Source organism: Pongo abelii, chromosome 8 (genome assembly GCF_028885655.2).
Source record: "Pongo abelii isolate AG06213 chromosome 8, NHGRI_mPonAbe1-v2.0_pri, whole genome shotgun sequence".
Classification (NCBI taxonomy): Eukaryota; Metazoa; Chordata; class Mammalia; order Primates; family Hominidae; genus Pongo; species Pongo abelii.
Window position 1 is genome coordinate 120,776,275 of NC_071993.2, and position 21,686 is coordinate 120,797,960.

Genomic DNA, 21,686 nt, shown 5'->3' on the forward strand with positions numbered 1-21,686 from the left:
TAGGAGGTCAAGAGTGCAGTAAGCCATGATCACACCATTGCACTCCGGCCTGGGTGACAGAGAGAGACCCTGTCTCAAAAAAGGAAAAGTTGAGCCCTTACTGCCCCTCCATCTGTCTTCTTCCTGTACCCAAGGGAGGCGATCCTCCCGCCATGGCCAGGCCCATCTCAGGAGGATGCCTGTGCAGGGCAGAGGAGTTTCAGTGTGAGAAACCTCCCTCCCTCTTGACCAGTCCATACCTGTCCTGGGTTAGGCAGGTTTCCTTGAGGAGCCTTCAATCTCTTCATAAAAAGATGAAATCAGCTTAAAGTCCAGCAAAAGAAATAGATTATTTGTATACAGAATGGTCACAATTTCAAAAGACTCATTCCTGGGAAGCAATAAATCTGTGTGATCCTTTCCAGAATGAAGTGTAAGTGTAAACTTTTCCCTTGTGGCAGATAGAGAATAATAATTCCATATACTTTAGAACTATGTTATTTTTTATATAGCATGTTCACAAAATTATTTCATTAGATCTTTAACAGAAGCCCTGCAATGTTGGGCAACAGAATATTATGCTCATTTTATAAATATAGGGGCGGGCCACGTGTGGTGTCTCACACCTGTAATCCCAGCAGTTTGGGAGGCCAAGGCAGCCTGGCCAACATGATGAAACCCCATCTCTACTTAAAAATACAAAAATTAGCCAAGTGTGGTGACGCACACCTGTAATCACAGCTACTCGGGAGGCTGAGGCATGAGAATCACTTGAACCCGGGAACCCGGGAGGCAGAGGTTGCAGTGAGCCAAGATGGCACCACTGCACTGCAGCCTGGGTGACAGAGCAGGACTCTGTCTCAAAAAATAATAATAATAAAATAAAACATAAAAGAAAAGAAGGGGTGGAGCTTCAGAGAGGATGAAAGATACACTGAAGGGTGCAGTTAGTAGGGGCAGAACCGAAACCCAGGCTCTGGTCTTCTAACTCCAGGACAAATGCGTTTCCTATTACACGACCCTCTCTAATGGATATCACCTAAGGTATTCTGGCATTTAGGGCAAGTGTTTGAAAGTAACATCCTATCAATTCACTAGACACAGACCCACAGGAAGTAGATAGGAACACAATCTAAATCACTGCTGTTTTTCTTAACCTCTCAGCTAAAACAAAAAAAGTCCCCACCATCTTTTTGTTTTAAAACTAGGCATTTTTCCTAATTTCCTCCAACCTGACTCTTACAAGCTGACCTTTTGTACCCTAGTAGGTTATGTCCTAGACCAGACTAGAAATCAGGAGTCTGAGATCTGGGTCTGGCCCAAGTTCTAACAGGCGACCCAGGCAAGGCAACCACATCATCCTGATTTTTTTGCTTTCCTGAAAGGCAGATTACGATAACAGCTCCTGCTGTTTCTTGGGGATGGAGTGAGGAAGCTTGTGAACCAAGAGGAATTTTGTGAGCGTGCTTCAAGAAGTATAATGGCCCAGATAGGCATATGAACTTGTCCCAGTTGTAGTTTCTGTTTGGATTTTGTTTGTTTTGTTTTGAAACAGTCTCACTCTGTCGCCCAGGCTGGAGTGCAGTGGTGCAATCTCGGCTCACTGCAACCTCCACCTCCCGGATTCAAGCAATTCTCCTGCCTCAGCCTCCCAAGTAGCTGGCATTACAGATGCATGCCACCATGCCCGGCTAATTTTTTTTTTTTTTTTTTTTTTTTTTAGTAGAGATGGGGTTTTACCATGCTGGCCAGGTCTCAAACTCCTGACCTCATGATCCATCTGCCTTGGCCTCCCAAAGTGCTGGGATTACAGGCGTGAGCCACTGCGCCCGGCCGTTTCTGTCTTTTGAAAGGTGATTCATTCTGCCCAAGTCCAGAGCATGTCACAGTCAGAGAATTCTTGTTTATTGTCCTATCAAACTAGTAAAGCATTTATTTTTTCTGACTTTACATGCAGTCAGTTCCAGTGAAGACAAAACTCCCATTTTCTAACTGTCCTAATTTGTATACTCTTAAAATAAGCTAAGAACTCCAACTTTCATCACCATCGCCTTGTACCTCTACTGTCAAAACTAATACAAGAATCACTGGGGAGATAATGCAAAGTGTCTTGGTAATTCGAATGGGAGAGGCCACTCTTGCTCTGCCTGAAACTGGTGAGGTAGCTGGACTTTGCAGTGTCCTGGGCTTGAAAAACGGCCCCAAGGCTCCAATGTGTTGTACCACCTTTGGGGAAGGTTATGAGACCTCTCCGAGATTCCGTTTTTTTAAATCAATGAAATAAAGGTAAATGAGGCCTACTTCCAGTCTTGTAGGAATTAAAAATAACTCATGTAAAGTACCGAGATCAGTGTCTGCACATAGTATTTGCTCAAGAAATTCTAAATATTATTCCTCCCCCCTCATTAATCATAGAGAAGAAGAAAGGATATGTGTATTAGCTAGTTATAGGTTGGTGCAAAAGTAATTGCGGTTTTTGGCATTAAACGTAATGGTCAGTTAAGCTATAGCTGGTTAGTTAGTATCATAGAACCTTTGGTGAGTTCTAGCTGGGCCAACTAGCTACATGGTTTATGATTCCTCTCCTCAGTATCCTAAATGGACAGCCAATCTAGCATTTTTATTTATTTTTCTTTAATTTTGTTTAATTGTGGTAAAATATACATAACGTAAAATTACCATCGTAACCATTTTTAAATGTATAGATCAGAATGACATTCACATGGTTGTGTCACCATCACCACCATCCATCTCCAGGGTTTCTTTCATCTTCCGTAACTGAAACTTTATCTCTATTAAACACTAACTGGCTATTTGCCTTTCCCTCCAGCCCCTGGCAACCACCGTTCTATATTCTCTCTGTGATCTTGACTACTCAAGGTGCCTCCTGAGACTGGAATCATGCAATGCTTGCCCTTTGGTGACTGGCTTATTGCACTTAGTGTAATATTTTATTCTCTTTAACAAATACTTGCATGATGCTTATTATGTGGCGTGTTTTACAAATATTAACTCATTTAATGAGTTAATATTGATCTTCAATGTACAGATAAGGAAACCAAGGCACAAAATGGTTCAGTAACACTCCTGATGTCACAGAACTAGCCAACAGCAGGGCCACACCCATCAGCCCCCATACACTGTGCCTATCCCTCTCTCTTAACTTCTTAGATAAGTCTGATCCTTTGAAAGGAGCCCAGTCCCCGGCTCCTCCCCTCCCCTCCCTTGTACCCCTCTAATAGTCAGAGGCAGCTGCCAGGCTGCCTCTGGAAATGCTGCATCTGAGGCTCCCCAGAACTTACACCTTAATTCTTCAATGTTCATATTATTTGCTTGCAGCTTCTGAAGAGGACCATACAAATGCCGCCTGCTTCGCCTGCATCCTCTTAAGCCATGGAGAAGAAAATTTAATTTATGGGAAAGATGGTGTCACACCAATAAAGGATTTGACAGCCCATTTTAGGGGGGATAGATGCAAAACCCTTTTAGAGAAACCCAAACTCTTCTTCATTCAGGTAATCTCTTTTCAGTGCCAATACACTTGAAAATGGGAAAAGATTATAGAGTGACAGGGATGGCATCATTTTTACAAATCCAAATGCTGTTTCCATATTCAAATTAGGGTTTTATTTTTCTATCTCTGAATGGTTAGCATATGTGTTTCCACTGGATCACAAATTATGAAGGTTTCTTTTTTTTTTTTCTTTGAGATGGAATCTCACTCTGTCACCCAGGCTGGAGTGCAGTGGCGTGATCTCGGCACACTGCAACCTCCACCTCCCAGGTTCAAGCAATTCTCCTGCCTCAGCCTCCTGAGTAGCTGGGATTACAGGCACGCACCACCATGCCTGGCTAATTTTTGTATTTTTAGAAGAGATGGGGTTTCGCCATGTTGGCCAGGCTGGTCTCAAACTCCTGGCGTCAAGTGATCCACCCACCTCAGGCTCCCAAAGTGCTGGGATTACAGGTGTGAGCCTCCACACCCAGCCACATATTATGAAGGTTTCTTTAAGACACTGCAATACTTTTATTTGCTTTGCTTAGTAATTTGAAACACATTCATTCATTTATCTGTTCATCAAATTATCATTGAGCTCCTGACAGGCACAATTCTAGGTATTGGGACACAGCAGTGAACAGCATGTACATTTCTGTTCCCCACTACATGGAATGATGTCTGCTTTGATACTTAGGCTTGCCGAGGGACTGAGCTCGATGATGGCATCCAGGCCGACTCGGGGCCCATCAATGACACAGATGCTAATCCTCGATACAAGATTCCAGTGGAAGCTGACTTCCTCTTCGCCTATTCCACGGTTCCAGGTATCACGTCCATTGTCTGCCAAGCATACTTCAGTCCATTCCATCATCAAAACACAGATTTGGGGACTGTATTCGTTTCCTCTTGCTGCAGTAATGCATTACTACAAACACAGTGGCTTAAAATACACAAATGTATTATCTTGCAGTTCTGGAGGTCAGAATTCCAAAATAGGTTGGCAGGGCTACACTGCTTCTGGAGGCTCAAGGGAAAATCCATTTCCCAGCCTTTATGTGGCATGTTAGAACCGCCTGCGTTCCTTGGCTGTAGCCCCTTCCTTCATCTTCAAAGCCAGCAACTTTGCATCTCTCCGACCCTTCTGTCATTACCGTGCTCGCTTTCTGACCACAGCTGAGAAAGGACACCTGTGATTACATGGGACCCACCCGGATACTCCAGGATCATCTCCCCATGTCAATCCGATACCCTTAACCACATCTGCAAAGTCCTTTTTTCCACATAAGGTTTCATGTTCATAGGCTCCAGGTTAGGGCGTGGACATCTTTGGGCACCATTATTCTGCCTACCACAGAAATGCATTCACTTTTCTCTCCAGGAAAGCTGAATTCTCTCATTTATTATTATTATTATTTTAGTAGTTATAAGGACAAACATTTCTGTAGTACTTTACAATATAGAGTGTCTTTCATGTGTTTTTTCTCATATACAATAATACCATAAGTATTTAGGAAAGGCGTTATTCCTGTCCTGATTTTACAGGTAAAATAAAAGAATTTTTAGTTTGGATGAATCTAAGTGATATGCCTAAGGTCAGGTAGAGATTTCAGTGCACAGTAGAGCTGTGAGTCAGCCAAGGTTCTTTTATGCTGCAGCCTGTACACAGATACCAGAAAACGCCAGCAATGGGCAAGCCTACTCACTATTTGCCAAGCACCACATTTGACTGAGTCTGTTCAATGAAAGTCCTTCCTTTGTTTTGGGTACAAACCAGCACTAAGTAAGAATTTTCCCAGCTGTAATAGTAGTTGTGTCAAGTATTTGGCACAAGGGTACTGGTTACAGTAAACAGGTTGATGTGTTTGGAAAACCAGCTCTGGCAGGATCTACAGATGGGATTTTGTGAGAGCGATAACTTCACAAGTTTTAAGGATGGCATAAGATAGAAAATAATTTGGTCTTTCTGCTCTTGAGAGGGAGGTGGTGTAATGGGGGCATATGTCTGTGTAAACAAACCCAGTGGTAGAGTTGTAGTTGCTCTGAGCAAGGAGGCAGATGAGAAAAGCTATGTTAAAAAGGAGCTGCTGGGCCGGGCGCGGTGGCTCACACCTGTAATCCCAGCACTTTGGGAGGCCAGGGTGGGCGGATCTCAAGGTCAGGAGATTGAGACCATCCTGGCTAACACAGTGAAACCCCGTCTCTACTAAAAATACAAAAAAAAAAAAAAAAAAAAATAGCTGGGCATGGTGGTACATGCCTGTAATCCCAGCTACTCGGGAGGTTGAGGCAGGAGAATGGTGTGAACTTGGGAGGCAGAGCTTGCAGTGAGCCAAGATCGCACCACTGAACTCCAGCGTGGGCAACAGAGCAAGACTCCATCTCAAAAAAAAAAAAAAAAAAAAGGAGCTGCTGTAACTGAGCCTAAAATTTCAAACAACAGGGGTAAGAGAAGGATGGCTTGTCAGACGGAGTGCTGAGGGGCCGGATAGCCCAGTGCATTTGGTAAAACTCGGGGCTGGATCTCAGGGTATATCAGTCTTCTTGGGCTGCTATAGCAAAATACCTTAGACAAGGTGGCTTAAACAACAGACATTTATTTCTCTAAGTTACAGAGGCTGGGAAGTCCAAGATCAAGGTGCCGGCTAAGTCGCTTTCTGGTGAGGGCTCCCTTTCTAGCTCATAAATGGTCACCTTCTTGCAATAGCCTCATATGGCAGAGATTGAGAACAAGACTGAGTGAGGTCTCTCGTGTCTCTTCTTATAAGGATACCAATCCTCTTGGATCAGAGCCCTACCCTAGTGACCTCATTGGACCTTAATTACCTCCATAAAGACCCTGCCTCTAAACACAGTCACATTATGGGGTGCGGCTTCAATAAATGAATTTTGGGAAGACATAGTTCAGTCCATAGCAAGGGATATGACAGGGCATGGCCAGGGTCAAACCAGGACAGGTAGGCAAGTGGCCCTGTCATGGTGGAACCTGTGTGCTGTGTCAAGCAGCCTGAACTTTACTCAGATAAAGTGGCTCAAGGAAACGGTTTTAGGTTAGGGAGTTATAGGATGAGATTTGCCCTCCCAGGGCATCAGGCTCTCCTGGCCCTGCCCCTCAGACAATTGGGCATTCAGCTTCCTTGTGCCTCTAGATTTCTTCAGCAAGGTCCAACTCTACTCCTATGTGTCCCAGCAGCAGGAACACATCTCAGAATTCCTTGAGGTTCTCTGCAAATTCCTTCTCTAGTAGGCTTGGATTAGGAAGTAGCACTGGCCCCTAAAGGGTACTGAGGAGTTCCAGAGTTATGGAATAGACCTCCAGCATTTCTTTTGGAATTCTGCACGTGCAGATCTGTCTCACACCGATGTATCTGATATTTATCAGGTGGGTACCTCCATCAAAGCTGACACAGGAGAGTACCCTGGCAACATCCACCAATGCTGGCCCTTAGTGATGTTGTCATGGGATTTCCATGCTGAAATACCCAAAGCATTTTCTAGCATATTCATGCCAGCCCTCTAAATCTCAGATGTTTGCTCTCTGAGCACACCAGCATAATTCTCATTAATGACTTGTGTGCAGAGTAGACTGAAATCGTTCTGAAAAGCAGGTGTGAAAGCACCATATACTTATTCTCATTGGTGAGTGGAGCAGCTGTCAGAATTAGCTGATTTGATTGTCTCCTTTCTTTCCTGTTGAAGGATACTACTCGTGGAGGAGCCCAGGAAGAGGCTCCTGGTTTGTGCAAGCCCTCTGCTCCATCCTGGAGGAGCACGGAAAAGACCTGGAGATCATGCAGATCCTCACCAGGGTGAATGACAGAGTTGCCAGGCACTTTGAGTCTCAGTCTGATGACCCACGCTTCCATGAGAAGAAGCAGATCCCCTGTGTGGTCTCCATGCTCACCAAGGAACTCTACTTCAGTCAATAGCCATATCAGGGGTACATTCTAGCTGAGAAGCAATGGATCACTCGTTAATGAATCACATTTTTTTAATGCTCTTGAAATATTCAGAAATTCTCCAGGATTTTAATTTCAGGAAAATGTATTGATTCAACAGGGAAGAAACTTTCTGGTGCTGTCTTTTGTTCTCTGAATTTTCAGAGTTTTTTTTATAATGTTATTCATTTGGTGACTGTGTAACTTTCTCTTAAGATTAGTTTTCTCTTTGTATGTCTTTTACCTTGTTATTAGACTTAATACATGCAACAAAAGTGACCTCTGGAGAAAGCTCGTGGCTGTGTCCACTGTAATTGGTGGTAACAGTGGTAGAGTCATGTTTGCACTTGGCAGAAAGAATCCCAATGTTTGACAAAACACAGCCAAGGGGATATTTACTGCTCTTTATTGCAGAATGTGGGTATTGAGTGTGATTTGAATGATTTTTCATTGGCTTAGGGCAGATTTTCATGCAAAAATTCCCAGATGAGTTAGAGGAGAAAAAGCGTAATGATTCTGATATGTATCCATCAGGATCCAGTCTGGAAAACAGAAACCATTCTAGGTGTTTCAACAGAGGGAATTTAATACAGGAAATTGACTTACATAGATGATAAAAGAGAAGCCAAACAGCAAGAAGCTGTTACCACACCCAGGGCTATGAGGATAATGGGAAGAGGTTTGGTTTCCTCAGTCCAGTAGTGGGATCATCCAGAGGAGCTGGAACCATGGTGGGGGCTGCCTAGTGGGAGTCAGGACCACCAAGGGATTGTGGAAAATGGAGCCATGACAAGAACAAAGGCACTGACTGAGATGGAGTGAGCTGGGTCAGATACGAGAATACCTTGGTCTTACCTATGCTGCCCTCACATCTTCCACTAGCACCTTACTGCCCAGGCCTACCTGGAAGCCACCTCACCAGGGACCTTGGAAGAGCAAGGGACAGTGAGGCAGGAGAACAGGAAATAGATGTAAGCCTGGCCCATAATGTGAACATAAGTAATCACTAATGCTCAACAATTTATCCAATCATTTATTCATTGGGTTGTCAGATAGTCTATGTATGTGTAAAACAATCTGTTTTGGCTTTATGTGCAAAATCTGTTATAGCTTTAAAATATGTCTGGAACTTTTTAGATTATTCCAAGCCTTATTTTGAGTAAATATTTGTTACTTTTAGTTCTATAAGTGAGGAAGAGTTTATGGCAAAGATTTTTGGCACTTTGTTTTCAAGATGGTGTTATCTTTTGAATTCTTGATAAATGACTGTTTTTTTCTGCCTAATAGTAACTGGTTAAAAAACAAATGTTCATATTTATTGATTAAAAATGTGGTTGCTTAATTCCTAACCAGTCCGGTTTGCTTTCCTTTTGAAGTTATTTATGGCAATGGAGAAATGAGAAAACAGGATAAGAATTGACCCTATTGGCTGGGCGCAGTGGCTCATGCCTGTAATCCCAGCACTTTGGGAGGCCGAGGTGGGTGGATCATTTCAGGTCAGGAGTTCGAGACCAGCCTGGCCAACATGATGAAACCCCACTTCTATTAAAAATACAAAAAAATTAGCCAGGTGTGGTGGTGGGCACCTGTAGTCCCAGCTGCTCAGGAGGCTGAGGCAGGATAATCGCTTGAACCCAGGAAGTGGAGGTTGCAGTGAGCGAGATCGAGCCACTGCACTCCAGCCTAGGCGACAGAGTGAGACTCTGTCTCAAAAAAAAAAAAAAAAAAGAAGAAGAAGAAGAAGAATTGACCCTATTGACTTGACCTCAACACATAATATATAATTTTTTTGAAGTTAGTATACTAGTAAGTAAATAATCACTTGGGAAGCCGGGACTCTTCACATAAAGAGTTAATCAATTTAGAAAGATGTTTGTGATGGGCTGCCATTTATTAATTTTGGCAATAAAATCAGATAACATAAAAGTATCTTCTTTCAAAGAAGAAAACTAATTTTGGGTGCGTTTACTAAACTTGTCCTTGGTTTCCTGCCATCTAAAATATGCCAAATGTTCAAAATTGGAGATTATAACAAGCATCTACACTACTATTCCCAGAATTCACAGGCTGTTCTTTGGAAAATAAGCTATCTAATAAAGGTCTCTATCACAGAAATCAAAGGGCCTAAGTGCATTGCAATTTGAAGTAAACACCATACAATCTACTTATTTGCCTTGTAACTTTCATTAAAGGGAAAGAAATGCTCCCGAGTGTCAGGATTAATTTTTCCTGAATTCTCTGGGAAGTTATAGCTTACAGATAATGAATATTACCTTATATCCCTTAGATTTTTAATAAAGAGTCTTAGTCCTTGAATACTTCCGTGGGCAGACGCTTATTTATTGAGATCAGAAATCCGAGTTCAACTTGGGAATGTGTTCAGTGAGACCACTTTCATTCTAAACTTTCCAAACTTTTTATATTCCGAAATTCTGATGACAAGTTACCCTAAAGGATAACTCAGTCCTGGTGAATATACATTCCCAATTCTCATCGTTGTTGAGAACCCCAGTTCCTCCTCGCAGGAGTATCAGACCGGTCACTGCCCTTGTCCTATGGGAAGACAGTGCAGACTACAGCATCCCCACTGGCTTTATGAGCTCAAAGCTGGATTTCTGTTTGGATTTTCATTTTCCTCAAGGTGCCATTAGGTTATTTAAATTTTTAGCTATTGGGTCAGACACGGTGGCTCATGCCTGTAATCCTAGCACTTTGGAGGCCAAGGCGGGCAGATCAATTGAGGTCAGGAGTTTGAGACCAGCCTGGCCAACATGGTGAAACCCCGTCTCTACTAAAAATACAAAAATTAGCCGGGCACAGTGGTGGGCGCCTGTAGTCCCAGCTACTCCGGAGGCTGAGACAGGAGAATAGCTTGAACCTGGGAGGCGGAGGTTGCAGTGAGCTGAGATCTTCTCACTGCACTCCAGCAACAGAGCAAGACTCCATCTCAAAAAAAAAAGGAAAAAATAAATATATATTTTAAATGTTTTAACTATTAATACATTCACAGACAGCTTTGGGCTCTGCCCTGGGCTTTTTCTCTGAGCAAATTTCCTCAAGCCGTCATCAGCCCAATGTGTTTATGAACTGCTACAAATCGGTCTGAAAGTCCTGCAGTCACTGAATTTACATGATTTAAAACCTCGAGGAAACCAAGACCTCTCTGTGAGAAAGAAAACAACATCCACCAAAATGTCCTAGACACTGGCTGACAAATCCCTTATTTTGCCCAGTCTTGCAGTGCGTCACCTGAAATCTTTTATTACCAGCTATTCTGGTGACCAAGGATTGATTGCCTTTGACTTCCTTGAAGCACACCATTTTTGCCAGCTTTTCATCTTTCAGGCCCTTTTTCCAGAAAATATCTGGCCAGGTAAGAGGCTGTGTTGGTCATCAGTTTATAGCAACAGTTCTGCGTTAATTAGCCACTGGACAAATAGCAGCCCAGGTATCCTGAAGAGTTCTTCAAAGACACGCAGATCAGAAAGCTACTTTACACTGTTTGCCTTGTAAATGTTTTAGTGTCTCGCAACACTGAGCGAGTGCCTGGAATGGCCACATCAGCATCCCCTGGGAGCTTGTCAGAAATGCAGACTCTCAACCCCGCCCCAGACCTACTCAAGGTGAATCTGCATTTTAACCAGATTCCCAAGTGGTCCACGTGTACATTACAGTTTAGGAAGCTCTGTTTTGAGGGCAAGGACCACATGTATATATATATTTTTTTTGGTCTCCCCTCTGCACTGAACATGGAGCTGATAGTACATGCCTACAAAGGATTAATAAAAGAATATTTTGGAGCTTTCATGGAAGACAGGTTTTCAAGCTCTCCTAACCTCTTTTAAAATTCCACGACACCCTTAAAGTACATAGTACACTTTTTACATTCTTTGCCCAGCTCCATATTAAATAAGCCTTTGCTGAATGGCATAAAAGGATTATTTATATGATCTCAAAGTGTCTGTGAAATGTGAATTGCAGCCTTTAAAATATTTTCATAAACATAATAGGATTAAAGGAGCCATTTCTTGCATGCTTTTGTTGGTGGCAGGACTGCTGAGCATTGAGGCTTCAGAGCTTGTCTTTTCCACCTGTCCTATCCCTAGAGCCCAATGGACACTGGGAGAATTATCATTTCTCCTTGACAGTGTGCCCTGAAGCCATAGGTCACCTTTTTGATAGACCTTGGGGCTTTGTTTTGGATCAGGTGGCAAATAATTCTTTTTGATTCATAAATCATTAACACAAACACACCAAGGACATATTTGGAAAGCCCAGCCAGCACCACAGTACTGATGTGGACATGGAAACTCCATTAGCTTGTAGGTTCATGCATGAACGGTTCTCTAAAAGTACGCAACAAACATCAGAAAACACAAAAGTCAAATACGATGAGTTTGCTTCGGCGTAAGTTTTGGTTTTTATGGCACTGTGAATATTTATGGCACTGCAGTTTTCTAACAAATTTGTTGTAATCATTTAAAGCCAAACTGTCAAAGAATTTAAATTTGGAAGGCACATGGGGTTATGGCTGCAAATAAACAAGGCTGAGCATTTCTCGAGCTTTAAGGGTCTGACCCAAGTAAATAGTATAAGATTCGGGAAAGAGTTGGGAAAGAGGAAAGTGTAAATGGTGAAGATAGGTTTGGTCTCCGTTGCTAGTTCTAGCTTCAGTTATTTTAAGCAGATCTCAATTAGTATAGCATCAAACTTTTTAGCAGAGGTGCTTTTAACCATTCATGTTTAAAAATTAGGCTCTGAGTCTGATCCAAGTTTAATCCTAACTCTGTCATTTAACCATTTAATACTCACATTACCTTAGGCAGTCCTTCAGTTTCCTCATCTACATATGAAGACGGTAATGTGAAAATTAATGAGATAATGTATCTGAAATGCTTAGTGCAATGCCTGGCACAAAGTTGTAACCGAAAGAGGATCTGGCTGCTCACCACTTACAGAAGGAAGCCAAAATAACAAGAACAAGGTGTGATCAAAGGAGAGTGAATTTTATTATCCAATGCCAACAAGGGGAAAAGGTCAGAATCCTTTGTGAAAACTGCCACCTTTTCAATTTCTGGAGAGAGGGCAATGGTTTAAGAACAGAGGCTTGGAATACAGAGAGTGGCTAGGAGGTGCCAGGTGGCATGTTTCACTCCAATGGCTTATCTTAAATTATCGCTCCAACTGGCAAAGGGGCCAGCGCCATCTTGGGCCCAACCAGGTTACAAATTAATTGCAGTCAATCGTGCAGTTAATGTCTCGCTGAGAGTGAACTCTGTCCTTGAAGTCACATCCTGCTAGGGAGAGAATTCCAGAGATGCCTCATCCATGTCAGGATTCGGCCCCTGAAGCTTCTAAGGAAATAAGTGAGCATGGTGTGAGCTTAACAAGAATCTAGGTAAATAACTGTGCATAGGCATGGGAGCCTAAGGTAGAAAAGGAAAGAAAAAAGTTCTTAAAACAGTTTGAAACTAAGCTGCTCAGTTAAAAGTAATCGACAAGTAGTATATATCAAAGATGATGGTGATGAATGATGATGATGACGATGACATGAGGCTCATGGAGGGGCAAGAATGAAAGATGCCCCCCTGGATGCCTCACTTGCTCTTTCTGCCTCCAGGTCTCTTCCTTGGTCATGCTCTTCAGTCTATGCTTTCAACCTGAGATCTCCCAGAAGTAAAGGGATTAGATCAGCGACTGCTTTATTCAGCAAACGTTCAGAGTCCTACTAGATGCCAGATGTCCTATTAGGGATGGGGCTAGAAAGATGACCAAGAAAGGATGCTTATACCAAAGGAGGTGAACAAATCACTCTAGGGCTTAGTGGCTGTAACAGAGTCATGTGTACATTACCCAGGAATACAGAGGGGATGCATCCTGCCTGGGGATTCCGAGAGAGGTTCCAAAGGAACTGTTTTCATCATCTTCCATTCCAGCCTCCAAAAAAGGCTGAAGGGAAGGTGGTGGAGAGGAAATTAAGGTTAGCAGGTAGAAGATGGCCTGAGAATTCCTGGAAGATCTGTTTAGGAAGGAAATCACTATGCCCTACTGCATCCTCATTGCAAATCAATAGGTCTAGGGTGGAGATCAGGAATCTGCATGTTTAACCAACCTGCCTAGATATTCTGAGGCAGATGGTCCTCAGACAACATGGATTATTCTCATACCAAAATACTCCCTTGCAGATCCACAGGAGTGGCAGCAAAGCCCAAATTAAACCGCTGGAAAAGATCACCCAGGGGCCAGCAGCGGAAAAGATCACCCAGGGGCCAGCAGTGCATTGGCTGTTCGCAGACTCGGCTAGCCATCCTATCTCCAGATTGAATAGCAAAGGATTCAGGGCATAAATGAGTTCAGTACTGGAGCATTCTTGTCCAGAAACTTCCAGAGGCTGCACAGGAATGCCAAGCCCATGTTGGCCAGGCTGGTTTGAGGAAGACTGTGAAGTGTGAGGGAGGGGTGGATCAGCAGACAGCTTTCAGTGAATGGGTCCAGGTGCATCAACTTCTCCAGCTGGTGTCAGCAGGCGCACCTCTTTCTCTCCCTCTTGATTGCATCACTTAGGCAATCATTTCTAGACAAGATGGGCCACTCATGTATTCTCTCTCCTCCAGTGCCTCATAGGTGCCACAATACAAAATGCTCCCCTTAACAACATTTTGAGGTTGACATTTTTAAAGGAACTTTTCTCTACAGCACCTTTTATAATTAACTAGATTAATGTTAAGTAGGGAAGGGAACACAGAATTCTCAAGTGAATGTGGTTTTTAAAAATATATTAGGATATAGGACCCATTCTCAAATGCTTAGGAAAATCAGCTTTTGCAAATTATCTTTTCTGAAGCTTCCAGCTGCCTTAAGTCCTGACAGTTTTTAAGCACTGAGATGAAAGAGACAAATTCTTTTTCTTTTGTGTTGCTAATTACAATTTTGCTTGGCATAATGTAGCCTGCTTTCCTCTTGAGACATTTGCCAGCATATATTAATTGCACAAATATTTACAGAGGGCTAAAGCACAGGAGAAGCTTATACCAAAAAAGATACTGAACACTTGGAAAAAAGCCTCTTTGACACATATTTGTGGCCAGCTACCCAGAATCGGCATAAACTATTTGCCCCTTAGCCTCAGCAAATGTGTTTAAAGAGCATGTCCCTGGGTTGATTTAGTGTTGACTTTGCTGGCAGTGACTGCTGAAATCTTTCTTCAAGAGCCTTGTGGTGACACTTTTTTTTTTTCAGGGTTAAAAATAAGGTTTCCAAGAATATGTATGCATCTTATGAGTTGCTATATTGTCAACATTTTTTATCTCTCGAGCCACCCACGTGGAATGGAAAAGGTTTATCCAATGATTGTTCCAAACCCCAGGAGTTGCAGAAAGCCAAACTGAACAAGTCTGGAAAACTTGAATAGCTAAGCCACAAGGTCCTCAATACCATCTTCTTGTTTTCCTAGCGTGCTAATTAAGAAAAAAAAAAAAGGCCCTGGTGTCAGACAGCCCCAGGTTCAAATCCCAACTTTGGCACTTCCAAGCTATATGACCTCGAGGAGTCTCTTAATCTTTCCAAACCTTTCTTCTTTCAACCTCAAATAGAATTAGTCCTATGTGAGTACCTAGGAAATAATACCTACCTCCACAGGTCTTGTGCTCACCTCACAGGGATGTTGGGTGGAGCCAGGGAAATAACACACAGAAATGGCTTTGCAAACTCCCCAAAAATCTAAAATCAAATAAGGAGACATTTCCTTTGTTGGATGTTGTTATGAAAACTGAGTCATCAAGCAAAAGTCAAGTAAATGTTGGGTTGTGTTTTCTAAACCAGCTTGATCTTATCAATAATTGAGGCCACAGAAAGGAGATTAGGATGAAGAAAAGAAAAAAGGACATGCAAATGATGCTGACATACAGAAGAGGTTCTTTCTGAGGATAACAGCTACCCATGCAGTGGAGAAGAAGAACGTCTTTCAAAAGCGGTTGTAGTCAAGCTGCTGGAGATCATAGGCAGGAAAGAGAAGGGCATAAGATGCTGGCCTGAGCTTTAGAAGAGGACACATTTCATATGTAGAGTTGCCATATGAAACAGAAGATGCCCAGTTAAATTGGAATTTCAGCTAGAACAACCATTTTTTAATATATATATCCCAAATATTGCACAAAATATACTAAAAACTTATTTGTTATCTAAAATTTCAATTTAAATGGGTGTCCGGTGTGGGTGGGTTTTTTGTTGTTTTCTGTTTTGAGACAGTCTAGCTCTGTTGCCCAGGCTGAAGTGCTGTGGCACAATCTCGGCTCACTGCAACCTCCACCTCCCGGGTTCAAATGATTCTCCTGCCTCAGCCTGCCCAACTAGCTGAGATTACAGGCATGCACCACCATGCCTGGCTAGGGTTATTTTTTGTTGTGTTTCTTTGTTTGTTTTCCTAAGTTTGGCAGCCCTAGCCTAACTCTGTAGACCATTGCTCTACCTCCATTGCCTCATCTTAACCCTGAATGCCCACCTCACAGTGATGTTGGGAGGAGCCAGGGAAATAACACACAAAAATGGCTTTGCAAACTCCCAAAAAATCTAAAATCAAGTAAGGAGACATTTCCTTTGGTGGGTGTTCTTATGAAAACTGAGTCATCAAGCAAAAGGCAAGTCTTTGTGAATTTAGGAAGTATGGAAAATTTCAAGGAGTCTATGGAGTTTAGTTTTTTTTTTTTTTTTTTTTAGATAAAGTAGCCCAGCTCTGTAGCCCAGGCTGGAGTGCAATGGCGTGATTTCGGCTCACTGCAACCTCCACCTCCCAGATTCAAGCGATTCTCCTGCCTCAGCCTCCTGAGTAGCTGGCATTACAGGCATGGGCCACCATGCCCGCCTAATTTTTGTAGTTTTAGTAGAGACGGGATTTCACCATGTTGGCCAGGCTGGTCTCGAACTCCTGACCTCAGGCGATCCACCTGCCTCGGCCTCCCAAAGTGCTGAGATTACAGGCATAAGCCACCATGCCCAACTAGTGGAGTTGATTCTTAAGAGGAGCTCTAAAGATTCTAATGAGAGGGACTAGATGTGATGACTGTCAACACCAGCAACACCTTAGAGTCACCTGGAGAGGTTTCCAATCTCAATGCCCAGGCAGCACCCCAGACCAACTAAATCAGGATTTCTCAGGTTGGCACCCGGGAAGCAGTGTTGTTAAACCTTTCCAGGCGATTCCCATTTGCAGCCAAGCTTATTACCAGTGGTAGAATAGTCCCAAAAGGGCGAGTTGAACAGTTTAGAAACTTTAGAGCATAAGGAGAGTCCTAAGGGATAGCTACACCCTTTATGAGACTGGTTATAAGAGGGGGAAGAGGAAAGAAAAAACAAAAAGCAGGAGAGAATTTGCAAAAAATAGATATATTCTATCAGCTTTTTCAAAAATGTTTTAAAACACAAAAATAAGTACCAAAGGCAAAAGAGCATGATCGTTTTAAAAAACAGGAAATTTGGGTATGTGCTAGAAATAGTTGATTAAGTAAGAATGCCAGGTAAGAATTTGCTATAATTAATCAACCAGCACCTAACAGTGTCCCACATACCCAATAGGGACAATGGTCCCTCTCATTTGAGAACACAAAAAGATCCTTTAGTGATTGAAAGGGACTGTGTTGGAGGATTTGTACTTTCAATGAAATTACAGTTGGTTCACAATTTCTCTTCTAGCTTGACAGGACTTGTGGGAGCTGAAGACCAATTTCTCTTTCAGGCATAAAGATATAAGAGATGTGGGTGGCTCTGTAAAAATGCACAAATCCTTGTTCTAGGTAAACCACAGCTATGTGGGTAGTCACCACTTACCCTTAACTGTCCATGACATCCAAAAGGAAGTAATCATATAAATAACCATATGTGTGTGTGCGTGTGTGTGTTTTAATTAACAAATATTTATTGAACTATGTGCCAAGCACTGTTGTTGGCACCGAACAAAACAATCTTAGTCCTCATAGGATTTATCTTTTAGTGGGGAAGACAGACAGTTCTAGAGAGAGTGATAGAGAGAGGAGTGTTATGAAGAAAGATAAAGCAGGAGAAGGAGCTCAGTAACAGTGACGTGGGAGAGAGGAGTCCACGTCAGACAGAGCAGCTGGGAAAGGTCTCTTTGAGGAGAATACAGCTGGGCAGACACTGGAGTGGAGTGAGGGAGTGGACCACATGACTGTGTGAAAGAGCATGGTTCTTGGTGGAGCAAGCAGTGAATGCAAAGGCCCTGGGGCAGCTACCACCTGGGCCTCTTTGAGAAGCATCAGGAAAGCCAGAGTTTGCTGGTGGGAATGCAAACTAGTACAACTGCTATGGAAAACAGTGTGGAGATTCTTTAAAGAACTAAAAGTAGAACTACCATTTGATCCAGCAATCCCACTACTGGGTATCTACCCAGAGGAAAATAAGTTATTATTCGAAAAAGATACTTGCACACACATGTTTATAGCAGCACAATTCACAACTGCAAAATCGTGGAACCAACCCAAATCCCCATCAATCAACAAGTGGATAAAGAAACTGTGAGATATATATATATAATATATATTTTATATATAATATATATATTATATATATATGTGATGGAATACTACTCAGCCATAAAAAGGAATGAATTAACAGCATTTGCAGTGACCTGGATGAGATTGGAGACTCTTATTCTAAGTGAAGTAACTCAGGAATGGAAAACCAAACATCATATGTTCTCACTGATATGTGGGAGCTAAGCTATGGGGACGCAAAGGCACAAGAATGATACAGTGGACTTTGGGGACTTGGGGGGAAGAGTGGAAGGGGGATGAGGGATAAAAGACAACATATATGGTGCAGTGTGTACTGCTCAGGTGATGGATGCACCAGGATCTTACAAATCACCACTAATGAACTTATGTAACCAAATACCACCTGTATCCCAATAACTTATGGAAAAATAAAATAATAATTTTTTAAAAAGCCAGTATTGCAGAGCAGGGTGCTGGAAGCAGGGGCAAAAGGCAGGCAGGGCCAGATCAGTCAGGCTTTCAACTGTGGAAAGCACATTGGATTCCTTCTAATGAAACGGGAAACCACTGGAAGGACTGGAGCAGGGGAGTGACAGGATCTGATGTACAATTGTGAAAGACACTCTGGAGAATGGATCAGTGGGAGAAGGAGTGGAGCAGGGAGCCAGGTGGGAGGCTGCTGCAGTCATGACCTAGGTGGAAATGATGGCAGGTGGAATGGGTCATGAGAAGGCATCCAATTTGGGCGTGGCCTTTTTTTAAGAAAACCACTTTATTGAGGTATGATTGATATGCAAAAAGCTGTGCATATTTAATATATACAACTCAGTGAGTTTGGGGATAAGTATACACCTACTGAGGAAGAGCCAGTAGGATTTGCTGATAAATTTGAGGTGGGAATGTGAGGAAAAGCTAGAAATCATTAGCTGGGTGTGGTGGCACAAGCCTGTAGTCCCAGCTACTCATAAGGCTGAGGCTTAGCTACTTGTAAGGCTGAGACGAGAATCACTTGAACCCAGGAGGCGGACGTTGCAGTGAGCCAAGCTCGAGCCACTGCACTCCAGCCTGGATGACAGAGCAAGATTCCATCTCAAAACAAAACAAAAACAGGTTGGAAATCCAGGATGACCTCAAGGCTTATGGCTTAAGCAGGTGGAAGACATGGGGCTGTTTCCTGAGATTGGGAACAGCTTTGATGCAAGAGGTAAGAATGACGAAAATCAAAATTTGTTTTATGCAAGCTATTTAAGATACCTGCTAGATACCTGTGGTAGACTCTTCCATTAACCCACCCAATATCCACTCTTCTCTGTATTAGTTTCCAATTGCTACTGTAACAGACTATCACAAATTTATTGACTTAAAACAATACAAATTGATTCTCTTTGAGTTATTGAGGTCAGAAGTTTAAGATCAACATGTCAGCATGGCTGGGTACAGTGGCTCACACCTGTAATCCCAGTATTTTGGGAGGCCAAAGCAGGAGGATAGCTTGAACTCAGGAGTTCAAGACCAGCCTGGGCAACATAGTGAAACCTTTTGTATTTCTAAACAAAATACAAAAAGTAGCCAGGCATGGTGGCATGCGCCTGTAGTCCCAGTTACTTGGGAAGCGCAGGTGGGAAGATGGCTTGAGCCCCAGAGGTTCAGGCTACAGTGAGCCAAGATCATACCACAGCACTCCAGCCTGGGCAATAGAGTGAGACCCTGTCTCAAAAAAAAAAAAAAAAAAAAAAAAAAGGCGGGGCACACTGACTCACACCTGTAATCCCAGCATTTTGGGAGGCCAAGGTGGGTGGATCGCCTGAGGTCAGAAGTTTAAGACCAGCCTGGCCAACATGATGAAACCCCATCACTACTAAAAATACAAAAATTAGCTGGGCATGGTAGCGGGCACCTGTAATCCCAGCTACTCAGGAGGCTGAGGCATGAGAATTGCTTGACCTGGGAGGCAGAGGTTGCAGTGAGCCGAGATCACACCACTGCACTCCAGCCTGGGTGACAGAGTAAGACTTGTCTCAAAAAAAAAAAAAAAAAAATCAAGATGTCCACAGAGCTGGTTCCTTCTGTAGGCTCTAGAAAATAATACATTTTCTTTCCTTTTCCAGTTTCTAGAACCTGCCCACATTCCTTGGCTCCTGGCTCCTTCTCCTACCTTCAGAGCCATCAGAGTAGCATTTTCCCCCACGGTCTGGCCTTCCCCCTCCCTCTTTTAAGGACCCTTGTGATTATGCCGGGCCTGCCTTGAGGTTACAGGCATCCCCATTCTACCTGAACCAGTTTAATTTTCCCATCCCAAGATTCTTAACTTCATTTGTAAAGTCCGTTTTGCCATGTAAGGCAACTGAGTTCAGAATAGCAATGTACTCAACTAAAATCACATTTTACACATCTATTTGCAAGTAAAGATGACAAAAGCACCTTCCCAAGAAGACTGTAGCAGATGCTGATGGTGGCTGCCCATATGTCCTCATACTAATCATGTCAGTGCACTGGCCTTTTCTCAACTGCCAGAATCCATGTGTTTTTGCCCCAAGGATTCCTCTGGTCCCTTGAGTCCACTTTGCTACATGTATGACAGGCTAGAAATGCCAATAAATTAATGTCCTCTGATGATTGGCAGGGTTGGTATATAAATACTCCAGCTCCCTCCTCACTGGATGGAATAACTCTGAGGCAGCTGTTTTCCACCAGCTCCCAGAGTTTCCCAGTGCGATTCAACTCCTGTTACCCTCAGGGATAACTTACCTGACATGAAAGCTTTCATCAGCTGGCTTCCCTTCTTGGTTGTAAAACAGGGAAAATAATATCCATACTTCTTGTCTGACAAGGTTTTTGTATGAGCAGAAGATGCTGTCCAAATGCTTTGTAAATGCTGAACTGTAGAATCAATTACTGTGGTGTTATTATGAAACTATTAGGTCTGTTAGGTACCTGAAGATCATCTGGTCAACCCCCATACCCTTAAGAAGAAGAAAGGGGACAGACCTGAGGTCTTCAGTGAGTTGAAGCAGAGCAGAAGCACAAACTCAGGGTCCTAATTCTTGGTCTTCTGGGCTTTAACTTCATCATGATGTTTATTATCAGATTCTCTCTTAAATGATTTTGATCTTCCTGAAACCTCTATTTACTCATATGAAACATGGAAAGAATTACCTGACACCCACATTGTCACTATATAAAGTACTTGGAGAGTATTCAAACTCCAAGGGGAGCCCAGCCCCTCTCTTTACAGGTGGGACTCATGTACAACTTCAGTTGTAAAGTACAGACACGAGGCCCTTCATTTATTGGACAAGCACTTATAATGTGTTTTCTCTATGTCAAACACTGCTCTAAGTTCTTTACAAATATCAGCTCATTTAATTCTCATAACATCTCTATCAAGTATACCATCATCATTCTCGTTTTACAGACAAGGAAACTGAGGCATAGAGAGGTTGAGTAGCTTCTTCAAATCATGGACCATAGCAATGGACCCAGGAAGTCTGACTCTGTGGTAGTAAATACTATGCTATGTTGAGTCACCTTCCTTTTTCTTATATTTTCTCTGCCTCCAAACTCCCTCCCCTCATCTTCATCCTTGGGCCAATTACCTAATGTCCAAATCATAACAGCTCTCAATCAAGATGTTTTACATTTCACAAAACAATTTAATGAAAACTGACTTAAACAATTAGGACATTTTTAGTTTCCCATAATGAGAAAGTGCAGAGGAAGTATGAAATTCAAGCACAGTTTGGTCTAGAGTTTGCCAAGTCATCCTGA

The 21,686-nt window shown here is 42.7% G+C and overlaps 1 protein-coding gene and 1 long non-coding RNA gene across 11 annotated transcripts in view; one reads left to right on the plus strand and one right to left on the minus strand.

The window, feature by feature from the left end:
* CASP7 (caspase 7) overlaps positions 1–8,762 on the plus strand; it is a 51,259-nt gene extending 42,497 nt beyond the window's left edge. For all 5 annotated transcript variants that reach the window (XM_024254008.3, XM_063727770.1, XM_024254005.3 and 2 more), the window contains exons 5-7: positions 3,319–3,494; positions 4,173–4,302; positions 7,175–8,762. In XM_024254008.3, the coding sequence (XP_024109776.3) occupies positions 3,319–3,494; positions 4,173–4,302; positions 7,175–7,404 (536 nt within the window). In that variant the 3' untranslated portion in view covers positions 7,405–8,762. The remainder of the gene's footprint in view (positions 1–3,318; positions 3,495–4,172; positions 4,303–7,174) is intronic.
* LOC129048356 (uncharacterized) overlaps positions 1–21,686 on the minus strand; it is a 65,287-nt gene that overhangs the window by 15,435 nt on the left and 28,166 nt on the right. For 2 of the 6 annotated variants that reach the window (XR_008510632.2, XR_008510634.2), the window contains 2 exons: positions 15,044–15,132; positions 12,400–12,710 (listed from right to left, as the gene is read on the minus strand). The exons of 1 other annotated variant lie outside the window; for it this stretch is intronic. This is a non-coding gene — a long non-coding RNA (uncharacterized LOC129048356). Of the gene's footprint in view, positions 1–12,399; positions 13,074–15,043; positions 15,133–21,686 lie in introns of those variants that run through there. 3 more of the 6 variants (XR_010141624.1, XR_008510633.2, XR_010141623.1) reach the window with 3 other exon arrangements.